Consider the following 12,250-nt stretch of genomic DNA (forward strand, 5'->3'; position numbering starts at 1 on the left):
CCCATCATTTTCTCCTAATCTCATGTCGAATCTCCGGATATTCACTCCTTTTGAGCTTGAAGGGGACCTCGGGGATCACCTTCTTCTTGGCCACAACTTGATAGAAGTGGTCTTGATGGACCTTTGAGATGAATCTTTCCATCTCCCATGACTCAGAGGTGGAAGCAATTACCTTCTCTTTCCTCTTCTTTGAGTTTTCTCCGGCCTTAGGTGCCATTAAATGGTTATGAAAAATTAAAAAGCAAGGCTTTTTCCATACCAAACTTAAGAGGTTTGCTCGTCCTCGAGCAAGAGAAGAAAGAAGAGAGTAAAAGAAGAAGAAAAGTTGGAGATGGAGGCTTGAGAGAGTTCGGCCAAAGGGGTTTTGAGTGTATGTAATGTGTGAAAATGAAGGAGTAAGGAGGGTATTTATAGGGAAGAGATGGAGTTGGTTCGTGTGAGAAGGGGTGGGTTTGGGAGGGAAATGGTTTGAATTTGAATGGATGGGGGTAGGTGGGTGGTATGATGGGTTTATGGGAATTAGGGAATGGATGTGAGTGGTGAAGAGAATATGAGGAAGAGGGTAAGATTTGATAGGTGAATGGTGTTTTGGGTAGAGTGTTATGGAGAAGTGTGAAGAGGAGAGAGAGTGAGGTGGGATAGGTGGGGATTCTGTGGGTCCACAGATCCTGAGGTGTCAAGGATTTTGCATCCCTACACCTTGCTGGCATTAAACGCCCTCTGAGTGCTAATCCTGGAGTTTAAACGCCGGGCTGATGCCCTTTTTTGGCGTTTAAACGCTAATCTGCTGCCCTGTTCTGGCGTTTAAAAGCCCAGAATGGTGCCAGGATGGGCGTTTAAACGCCCAGTTTTACACCTTTATTGGCGTTTAAACACCAGTTTGCCTGCCAGTTCTGGCGTTTAAACGCCCAGAAAGGTGCCAGGCTGGGCGTTAAACGCCCATTTTGGTATCCTTACTGGCATTTAAACACTAGTAAGCTATTCCTCCAAGGTGTGCCATTTTTTATGCTGTTTTTGATTTTGCTTTAATTTTTACAGTTATTTTTGTGACTCCACATGATCATCATCCTAAAGAAAACATAATAATGGAAAATAAAATAAAAGAGTAATTAATATAGATAAATAAAATTGGGTTGCCTCCCAATAAGCACTTCTTTAATGTCAATAGCTTGACAGGAAGCTCTTATAGAGCTTCACAGATGCTCAGAGCATGATTGTGGCATCCCAACACCAAACTTAGAGTTTGAATATGGGGGTTCTGCTTGACTCTGCATGGAGAGAATTGGATGAAGCTTTTCATGCTTCTTCTCCATGTTCACAGAGGAAGATCCTTGAGCCTTAAACACAAGGTAGTCCTCATTCACTTGAAGGACTAACTCTCCTCTGTCTACATCAATCACAGCTTTGCTGTGGCTAGGAAGGGTCTTCCAAGGATGATAGATTCATCCTCATCCTTCCCAGTGTCTAGGATTATGAAGTCAGCAGGGATGTAAAGGCCTTCAACCTTTACCAAGACATCCTCTACAAGTCCATAAGCCTGTTTCTTTGATTTGTCTGCCATCTCCAGTGAGATTCTTGCAGCTTGTACCTCAAAGATCCCTAGTTTCTCCATTACAGAGAGTGGCATGAGGTTTACACTTGACCCCAGGTCACACAGAGCCTTCTCAAAGGTCATGGTGCCAATGGTGCAAGGTATTAAGAACCTTCCGAGATCCGGTTTCTTTTGAGGTATCTTCAGCTGAGCCAAGGCATTTAGTTCTTTAATGAGTAATGGAGGTTAATCTTCCCAAGTCTCATTACCAATTAACTTGGCATTCAGCTTCATAATTGCTCCTAAATACTGAGCAACTTACTCTTCAGTAGTAACTTTATCTTCTTCAGAGGAATAATACTCATCAGGGCTCATGAATGGTAATTGGAAGTTTAGTGGAATCTCTATGGTTTCTAGATGAGCCTCAGATTCCTTTGATTCTTCATGAGGGAACTCCCTAGTGGTCAGTGGACGTCCCATGAGGTCTTTCTCACTGGGAATCACTGCCTTTCCCTCCTCTACAGGTTCGGCCATGTTGGACATGTAGATGGCCTTGCACTCTCTTTTTGGATTCTCTTATGTATTGCTTGGGAGAGTGCTAGGAGGAGTTTCAGTAACTCTTTTACTCAGCTGACCCACTTGAGCCTCCAAGTTTCTGATGGAGGATCGTGCCTCAGTCATGAAACTAAGAGTGGCCTTGGATAGATCAGAGACTATGTATGCTAAGCTAGAGATGCTCTGCTCAGAATTCTCTATCTGTTGCTGAGAAGATGATGAAAAAGGTTTGCTATTGCCAAACCTATTTCTCCCACCGTTATTGTTATTGAAGCCTTGTTGAGGCTTCTGTTGAACCTTCCATGAGAAATTTGGGTGATTACTCCATGAAGGATTATAGGTGTTTCCATAGGCTTCTCCCATGTAATTCACCTCTTCTATTGTAGGATTCTCAGGGTCATAAGCTTCACCTTCAGAGGAGGCGTCTTTAGCTTGCATTCCAGTCAGACTCTGAGAAATCATATTGACTTGCTGAGTCAATATTTTGTTCTGAGCTAATATGACATTCAGAGTATCAATCTCAAGAACTCTTTCTTCTGAGTCGTCCTATTATTCACAGGATTTCTTTTAGAAGTGTACATGAACTGGTTATTTACAACCATTTCAATGAGTTCCTGGGCTTCTGCAGGCATTTTCAGATGAAGAGATCCACCGGCAGAGTAGTCCAATGACATCTTGGATAACTCAGATAGACCATCATAGAATATACATATGATGCTCCAATTCGGAAACATGTCAGAAGGACACCTTTTGGTTAATTGCTTGTATCTTTCCCAAGCTTCATAGAGGGATTCACCTTCTTCTGTTTGAAGGTTTGGACATCCACTCTGAGCTTACTCATCTTTTGAGGTGGAAAAAATTTGGTCAAGAAAGCATTGACTAGCTTGTCCCAAGAGTTCTGGCTTTCTCTAGGTTGTGAGTCCAACCATGTTCAAGCTCTGTCTGTTACAGAAAAAGGGAAAAGCATAAGTCTGTAGATCTCGGGATCAACCCCATTGGTCTTAATAGTATCACAGATCTGCAAGAATTCAGATAAGAACTGGTAAGGATCTTCTAATGGAAGTCCATGAAACTTGCAGTTCTGCTGCATTAGAGAAACTAATTGAGGCTTAAGCTCAAAGTTGTTTGCTCCAATGACAGGAATTGAGATGCTTCTTCCATAGAAGTTGGAAGTTGGTGCAGCATAGTCACCAAGCATCTTCCTTGCATTGTTGTTATTATTTTCGGCTGCCATGTCTTCTTCTTTTTTGAAAACTTCTGTTAGGTCCTCTCCAGAGAGTTATGCTTTAGCTTCTCTTAGCTTCCTCTTCAGAGTCCTTTCAGGTTCAGGAGCAGCTTCAACAAGAATGCTTTTATCTTTGTTCCTACTCATATGAAAGAGAAGAAAACAAAGAAAGTATGGAATCCTCTATGTTACAGTATAGAGATTCCTTGATGTGTCAGAGGAAAAGAAGAATAGAGGGACGGGGTAGAGAGAGGAATTCAAACTTATAGAGAGGGAGGCGGTCCGAATTATTAAAGGAGGATAAGTGTTAGTGGTTTTCGAAAATTGAGAAGTGAAAAAGTAGTTAGGTGGTTTTGAAAAAGATAAGAAATAGTAAGTTTTGAAAAGATAAGAAGTTAGAAAAAGATTTTGAAATTGAATTTTAAAAAGTTAAGATTTGAAAAAGATTTGATTGAAAAATATATGTTTGAAAAGATATGATTGAAAAGGAGATTAAAAAGATTTGATTTTAAAAATTAAAATTGATGACTTGACTAACAAGAAACTAAAAGATATGATTCTAGAATTTAAAGATTGAACCTTTCTTAACAAGAAAGTAACAAACTTGAAGTTTTTTTGAATCAAATCCTTAATTGTTAGCAAGGTTTTCGAAAATATGAAACAAGAATAAGAAAAAGATTTTGAAAATCAATTTTTTTAAAATTTTTGAAAATATTAAGAAGAAAAATGAAAACAATTTGATTTTGAAAAAGATATGATTGATAGGAGAGGATATGAAAAAGATAGGATTTCGAAAAATTAGTTTTAAAACTTGAAAAATTGAAAAAGATTTGAATTGAAAACAAAATTGCCTCCTTGGTGTTATCCTGGCGTTAAACGCCCAGAATGGTATCCATTCTGGCGTTTAACGCCCACTTGGCTACCTCCTTGGGCATTAAACGCCAGAAATCCTTCCTTATTGGGCGTTTTGAACGCCCAGCTTTTTCTCTGTAACTCCGCTACTGTATGTTCTGAATCTTCAATTCTCTGTATTATTGACTTGAAAAAACATAATTTTGAAATTTTTTTTTGAATTTTTAATGATGAGAGAGAAAAATAACAGAATAAAATTAAACATGAAAAACTAAGATCAAAACAAGGAATGCATGCAAGAACACTTTGAATGTCAAGATGAACATCAAGAACACTATAAAGATCATGATGAACATCATGAACATATTTTTGGAAATTTTTTTTAAAGAAAAGAAAGACATGCAAGATACCAAATTTAGAAATTTTCATACTAGAGACACTAAGAAATTGAGAATGTACATGAGAAACAACAAAAGACACAAAACAAGAGAATTTAAAGATCAGACAAAGAAAATCATCAAGAACAACTTGAAGATCATGAAGAACACAAGAACATACTTTCGAAAAATGCAAGAAGAATAAAGACATGTAATTGGCACCAAACTTAAAAATTGACACTAGACTCAAACAGGAAACACAAAAATATTTTTGATTTTATGATTTTATAAAAAAAATTCGAAAATTATTTTGAAAACGAAAATAAGAAACTCAAAATTTTTAATAAGAATTCCAGGAATCATGCAATATTAGTCTAAGGCTTCAGTCTAAAAAGATTAGACATGGCTAGCCAAGCTTCAGTAGGATATTACATACAACAGCCAAATTGATGGGAATCAACTAGCTCCTGTGATGATAAAAGCATCATCTGAAACTCTAGAAATCATTCTTAAAAATTCTGAAGAAAAAGATAAATAAAGAAAAATACCTAATCTAAGCAACAAGATGAACCGTCAGTTGTCCAAACTAGAACAATCCCCGGCAACGGCGCCAAAAACTTGGTATGCGAAATCATGATTCACACTTTTCACAACTCTGTATAGCTGACCAGCAAGTGCACTGGGTCGTCCAAGTAATACCTTACGTGAGTAAGGGTCGATCCCACGGAGATTGTCGGCTTGAAGCAAGCTATGATCATCTTGTAAATCTTAGTCAAGCGGATTCAAATGGTTATGAGGTTTTGATGATTAAAACGAAATAAAACATAAAATAGGATAGAGATACTTATGCAATTCATTGGTGGGAATTTCAGATAAGCATTTGGAGATGCTTCGTTCCCTCTGAGCCTCTGCTTTCCTATTGTCCTCATCCAATCATGCGTACTCCCTTCCATGGCAAGCTGTATGTTGGTGGATCACCGTTGTCAGTAGCTACCATCCGTCCTCTCAGTGAAAACATGTCCGCTATGGTTTCCCGCATGGCTAATCAGATGTCGGTTCTTGATCGTGTTGGAATAAGATCCATCGATCCTTTTGCACACTATCACTGCACCCAATAGTCACGGGTTTGAAGCGCGTCACTGTCATCCCATCCCAGATCCTACTTGGAATACCACAGACAAGGTTTAGACTTTTCAGATCTCAAGAATGCTGCCATTTGATTCTAGCTTATACCACGAAGACTCTGATCTCATGGAATGGAAGGCTCTGTTGTCAGGAGAGGCAACCATGCATCGTGAACCAGGAGGCCAAGAGATATACACTCAAGCTATTACATGTAGAACGGAAGTGGTTGTCAGGCACGCGTTCATAAGGGAGAATGATGATGAGTATCACGAATCATCACATTCATCAGGTTAAAGTGTGAGTGAATATCTTAGAATAAGAATAAGCTTGAATTGAATAGAAGAACAATAGTACTTTGTATTAATTCATGAGGAACAACAGAGCTCACACCTTAATCTATGAGGTGTAGAAACTCCACCATTGAAAATACATAAGTGATGAAGGTCCAGGCATGGTCGAATGGTCAGCCCCCAAAACGTGATCAAGAGATCAAAAGTGATCCTAAGGTAGTCTCAAAAATGATCTAAAGATATGAATACAATAGTAAAAGGTGATATTTATACTAAACTAGTAAACTAGGTTTATAGAAAATGAGTAACTAAGTGTAGATAGTGAAGAAATCCTCTTCCGGGGCCTACTTGGTGTGTGTTTGGGCTGAGCATTGAAGCTTTCACGTGCATAGGCTCTTCTTGGAGTTTAAACGCCAGTTTTGGTGCCAGTTTGGGTGTTTAACTCCAGCTTTGGTGCCAGTTCTGGCATTTTACCCCAAAAAAGGGTCTCTGATCGGTGTTTTGACGCCTGTTTGGGCCATCAAATCTTGGGCAAAGTATGGACTATTATAAATTTCTGGAAAGCCCAAGATGTCTACTTTCCAACGCATTTGAGAGCGCGCCAATTGAGCTTCTGTAGCTCCAGAAAATCCACTTCGAGTGCAGGAAGGTCAGAATCCAACAACATCTTCAGTCATTTCTCAGCCTCTAGATCATATTTTTGCTCAGGTCCCTCAATTTCAGCCAGAAAATACCTGAAATCACAGAAAAACACACAAACTCATAGTAAAGTCTAGAAATGTGATTTTTGCATAAAAACTAATAAAAATATACTAAAAAGTAACTAAAACCTATTAAAAAATATGTAAAAACAATGCCAAAAAGCATATAAATTATCCGCTCATCAGTCGGCCGTCCCGAGTCTGACCCTGATGTTCAGATTCTGACTCGGCCAAATGGAACAATTGATGCTGTTCCTCTTGCAACTCGTCCTCCTTCGCCCCAAGATGCCGCCACTGTGGAACCTTTGAATCCTTTGTAATTTCTATTTTGGTATCTTATGGCCCGGTTTGTGGGTCTTTGAAATTCTGGATTTTTTAATTTGTAGTTCTTTTGACTCTGACATTTTAGTTTCCTTTGTTAGCAACTTTGTTGTGAAAAACAAATGCTTTTGAGCTATTTTGGTCATTTTTCAGGTGGCCTTCTTGAGTCTTTATAGTAGCTTTGCTTTTCTTCTTGATGTGTTTGTTTGCAATCTTTTGGAACTTCCAAGAATCTTAAGAGTGTTGGAGCTTTTTGCTGTCCGACCTCTTTTTTGATCGCCTTTTTTGTTTATTTTCTTGCTTTGGTCAAAGTGACCCTTTGAGGTTAGCCTTGTTCGACTATTCCTTTCTTTTGGTATTCTCATAGAATACTTGTGAGGTCGTGGCTTTCTTTGGGTCGAGTTGTGTCCCTTTTAGCGCACGCCTTCTTGCTGTGTCGACTTCTTTCATTGAATCTTTCGAGTTATTTCTAGTAATCCATTTTTAATTGGACCTCGCCGGGTCTCTTTTTATGGATTTACTTTTTATAACTCTATCGCTTTTGATCGGCTTGGGCCGACTTCTTCATGTCGGTCCCTTCTAAGTTATTTCTAGTAATCCATTTTTGATAAGAGCTTATCAGGCCTCTTTTTATGGATTACTTTTTATAACTTTTTTCGCTTTGGTTAGTTGGGTCCGACTTCTTCATGTCGGTCCGTCCTAAGTTGTTTTTAGCGATCCATTTTTTCTTAGACCTCGTTAGGCCTCTTTCTATGGATCACTTTTTTTATAACTTTTTGTCGCTTTGGTCGATTGGTCCGACTTCTTCATGTCGGTCCGTCTCAAGTTATTTCTAGTAATCCATTTTTTAGTCAGGGTTGGCCAGGCCTAAGCTTATGGATTAGTTTTTTATAACTTTGTCGATTTTGTCATGATCGGACGGTGAATTTGATATTCACCTTGCCGACCTGTAGCTTTGTCTTTGATCGAGCAGTGAATTTGGTTTTCACTTTTTGCCGATCTTTGTCGAAATTTGGACGATGAATTCGATTTTCATCGTCGTCGGGCGGTGAATCTGTTTTCACGTTGCCGACCTGTAGAGGGGCTTTGTAGAAAAAATCTGAAAAGTTTTATTCAAATAGAAAGTGGACATACAGGAAATATGTGTGTGTGTGTGTGTGTGTGTGTGTGTGTGTGTGTGTGTAGGGTTTTACCCTCTTAAGTTAGGCAGTTTTGCAGATCTTGGCTTGGTGCCTCGTTAAAAAACCTTTTTAGGAAAAAGAGTGCACCTTTGGCCTAAGATCCTTTATTACTTCCTAACTATAATACCTTCTTAGGTTGCAGGCGTGCCATGACCTTGGTAGCTCTCGCCCCTCGAGCTCGGACACCCTGTAGTATACTTTTTCCAGTACCTCTGTGACTCGGTAGGGTCCTTTCCAGTTAGCCGCCAGTTTTCCCTCTCCGGGTCGACTTGTTCCGATATCATTTCGGATTAGGATGAGGTCGTTGTTGACAAAGCTTCGCTGTACTACCTTTTGATTGTATCTGGAGGCTATTCGACACTTCAACGCCTCCTCTCTGATCCGAGCTCTTTCTCGAATTTCCGAAAGTAAGTCGATCTCTTCTTTTTGAAGTTGGGAGTTGGCCTCTTCACTGTAGAAGATCGTTCTGGGGAACCCTTCTTCGACTTCCACTGGGATCTTTGCCTCCATTCCGTAAGCTAGTCGGAAGGGTGATTCTCTCATCGTGGAGTGTGGAGTTGTCCGATATGCCCATAGAACTTGTGGGAGCTCTTCAGCCGAGGCTCCCTTTGCTTCCTGTAACCTCCGTTTTAACCCAGCTAATATGACTTTGTTGGCAGCTTCTGCTTGTCCATTAGCTTGGGGATGTTCTACCAACGTGAATTGGTGTTTTATTTTTAAGTCGGCCCCCAATTTTCTAAAGCCTGCGTCTGTGAACTGAGTGCCATTGTTTGTGGTGATGGAGTGGGGAACCCCAAACCTTGTGACAATGTTTCTATACAGGAATTTTCGACTTCTTTGGGCGGTGGCATTAGCTAGGGGCTCTGCTTCAATCTACTTTGTGAAATAGTCTACCCCTACGATGAGGAACTTGACCTGTCCCGATCCTTGGGGGAAGGGCCCGAGGAGGTCAAGTCCCCATTTTGCAAATGGCCAAGGTGAGATTACACTGATGAGTTTCTCTGGTGGGGCGACGTGGAAATTAGCATGTTTTTGACATGACGGACAGCTCTTTACAAACTCTGTTGCTTCCTTTTGCAAAGTCGGCCAAAAGAATCCGGCTCAAAGTACTTTTTTGGTGAGAGCTCGTGCTCCGAGATTGTTGTCGCAGATGCCACTGTATACTTCTTCTAAAACCTCTTTTGTGTTAGAGGTCGGCACACATTTTAATAGGGGTGTCGAAATCCCTCTCTTGTATAGGTGGTGCACAAAATTGTGATCACACTTTTCACAGCTCCGCACAACTAACCAGCAAGTGCACGGGTCGTCCAAGTAATACCTTACATGAGTAAGGGTCGATCCCACGAAGATTGATAGCTTGAAGCAAGCTATGGTCATCTTGTAAATCTCAGTCAGGCGGATTCAAATGATTATGAGGATTTAATAATTAAAAGATAAATAAAACAGAAAATAACATAGAGATACTTATGTAATTCATTGGTGGGAATTTCAGATAAGCGTTTGGAGATGCTTTGTTACTTATGAACCTCTGCTTTCCTATTGTTTTCATCCAATCATGCGTCCTTCCTTCCATGGCAAGCTGTATGATCCTCTAAGTGAAAATGGTCCGGCTACAGTTTCTGTACAGCTAATCAACTGTCGGATTTCTCGTCTCGGATGAAAAATACCAGGCACAACTACCAAATGGCTAATTACAATACTGAGACTTATTTTATTTTGAACTTTCTGTCTCTGCCTCTCAGTATTTGTCTCTCAGTCTCTGTCTCTCTACTAAATGTTACCTTAAAATGGACCATCTCTTCTTAAGTAATCCAAAGCATCGCTCTATGACATTCCTAGCAGAAGAATGCTTTCTATTAAAATACTCCTGGTAGTTGCGAGGTGCACGTGTTCCTTGAGCCCACTCTCTAACATGATAGCGAGTGCCTCTATATGGTGCTAGGAACCCAGGACCATTTGTGTAACCCGCATCCACTAAATAGTAATTACCTATAAATATTACATACAAACAAAATAAGCTCTACAACTGTGCAGTCAAGCTTAATGTTAAAATCTAACTTATGACTTATAAATTAGATATTACCATGAGGTATCTTGAGACTATTATCACGAGTGATTGCATCTCAAAATATTCTTGAATCAGATGCCGATCCCTCCCATCCACTAAGTACATAAACAAAGCTCATATCTCGGTTACACACTCCTAGGGCATTAGTACATATTTTACCCTTCATTGTTTGATATCTTGACTTATCAGACTCGGGGACTGTCACCTCTATATAAGTGCCATCTAATGCTCCCAAGCAACCCTATAATTCACAAAAAATTACAATTTTTAGATAGACAATCCTTCCAGGCTTAAAACAAATTACATACATAATCCATTTAGGTTTACCTTAAACTTTCTCCATGTTGGGTCTATGCAATCCTCTTCAACCGGTGAGGCCTTGGCGAATAACAAGTTTTGCATACGTATAATAGCCTTTAAAACCTTATTAAAATACTTACTAACTGTTTCCCCAGACCTACAAAATCTAACTTGTAGACTACGGTTTTTCTTGTGATGAGCTAAGATAATTAAAAAAGTTGCAACTTGTTCCAGCAAACTTACTTGACCATCCTCACAAAGTCCTCCTTGGACTTGAAGCAACTCGCATAAATTAGCAAAGGCATTTGTGTTCATTCTTAACTCCCAAATACAATTCTTATCACCCTCACCAATAATACGCTCTAAAGCATCACGTCTAATTCTACTATTCATTCTTCCGCCTAATGACACTTCCCCACTACTTCTATTCCTAAAGTACACAAATAATGTAAGAACAAAGTTCAACATCAAATTATCATGCTTCGATCTCATCGTTTCATAAAAAGAAACACATTGTTTAATAATCTCCGACCGCTCCATTCCTTCCTAACAAAATCATTTCATACAAAATAAGCATAAACATTCAATTTACTCAAATCAAAATCTAAACTAGATATAATCATTCAATGTCTTTTGTCACATGTACTTGAAATAAGAACAGGTCAATAGCCAAATAGCCAAATAGCCAAAGTAGTACAATTTATAGCAATGGAATTAGTTACTTAATACATGTTGTTCCGAGGGTTACCTGAAACTGTAGGTCAATCTCGGACGAGATCTTCTGTGCTGGTCAGAGCTGTTGTGTCCGACTTGTTGGACTTGGTAGTGGTGCTGATCCTTCGTCCCCGGAGAGTGGGGGGTACCTGCAAGGGACTCCGATGCTTAAGTTAGTAAGGGTATTAAGCAGGTATTGAGTAGAATCAGAGTATGAGTTATACATGGGTGCTCCAGTGTATTTATAATGGTGTAAAGAGACCTTCCTTAGATAAGATAAGTTAGTTATCTTATCTTATCTTTATCTTCGAGTGAGGTCATCTTATCTTTAAGGGAACCGCCTTCATCTCTATAGGCTTAGGCTACCTTTGGATTCGGGTCGTGTTCCTCAGTTTGGGCCCTTTATTGGGCTTTCCTAGTAGCTTGGCCGAGCTCTTTGAGAAGAGGTTGGATTGTCCTGACCTGAAGAGGTCGGTCGCTTTGTCGGTAGAACATCCCGGGTTGGACAGCTCGACCCAGGGTATGAACAGTGCCCCTGCTCGAGCTCGGTCTTTATCAGGAGGTTGAGTCTTAGTTTTTAGGACTTCAAACCTTCTCGGGTGAAGCCAAACTCGAGCATTTTGTCGACTTTATCTTTGTAGAGTTCCTTTTTGAATGCGGAACGTTTCGCGTCCTCTAAGAGTGCACGCTTTTGTATTAGCGTCCTAGCCTTGGGAATGTGCGAGGGTTTTAATGCCCTCATTAATTGATTTTTAATGCTCCGTTTCTCTTGGCTTTATTTTGAATTTGCTCTCAAGAAGCGGTTTTCTCTTTTCTGTAACTTCCCTCTTTTTCTTCATTCTTCTGTTTCACCCGAAGCTTGTCTTTTCATTTTCTTGACGCTGTATCTTGTGCTTTTGCTCGAGGGAAGATTTCTTTGCTTCGGCTTGCGTCTTCCTCCAGGCTCTTTCTCTTTTCTTCAGGTTGGTTTTGCTTTCTCTTCACCGTTTATTTTTGTTGCTTTGTATTTG

General features: G+C 39.8%; 1 protein-coding gene and 1 non-coding gene across 2 annotated transcripts; one reads left to right on the plus strand and one right to left on the minus strand.

Annotated features, from left to right (window-relative positions):
* The first annotated feature begins 2,818 nt into the window (after positions 1 to 2,818).
* Positions 2,819 to 2,921, plus strand: LOC112798790 (small nucleolar RNA R71). Its single transcript, XR_003200387.1, has one exon. It is a non-coding gene; the product is annotated as a small nucleolar RNA R71 (small nucleolar RNA).
* Positions 2,922 to 9,935: 7,014 nt separating this feature from the next.
* On the minus strand, positions 9,936 to 11,018 carry LOC114927580 (uncharacterized). The gene is made up of 3 exons (XM_029297621.1): positions 10,554 to 11,018; positions 10,386 to 10,467; positions 9,936 to 10,147 (listed from the first exon to the last, which is right to left on the minus strand). Exons 1-3 carry the CDS (start codon positions 11,016 to 11,018, stop codon positions 9,936 to 9,938), a joined length of 759 nt encoding a protein of 252 aa, XP_029153454.1.
* Between the last annotated feature and the right edge of the window lie 1,232 nt (positions 11,019 to 12,250).

The sequence above is a fragment of the Arachis hypogaea genome, chromosome 4, assembly GCF_003086295.3.
Source record: "Arachis hypogaea cultivar Tifrunner chromosome 4, arahy.Tifrunner.gnm2.J5K5, whole genome shotgun sequence".
NCBI classification, from domain to species: Eukaryota; Viridiplantae; Streptophyta; class Magnoliopsida; order Fabales; family Fabaceae; genus Arachis; species Arachis hypogaea.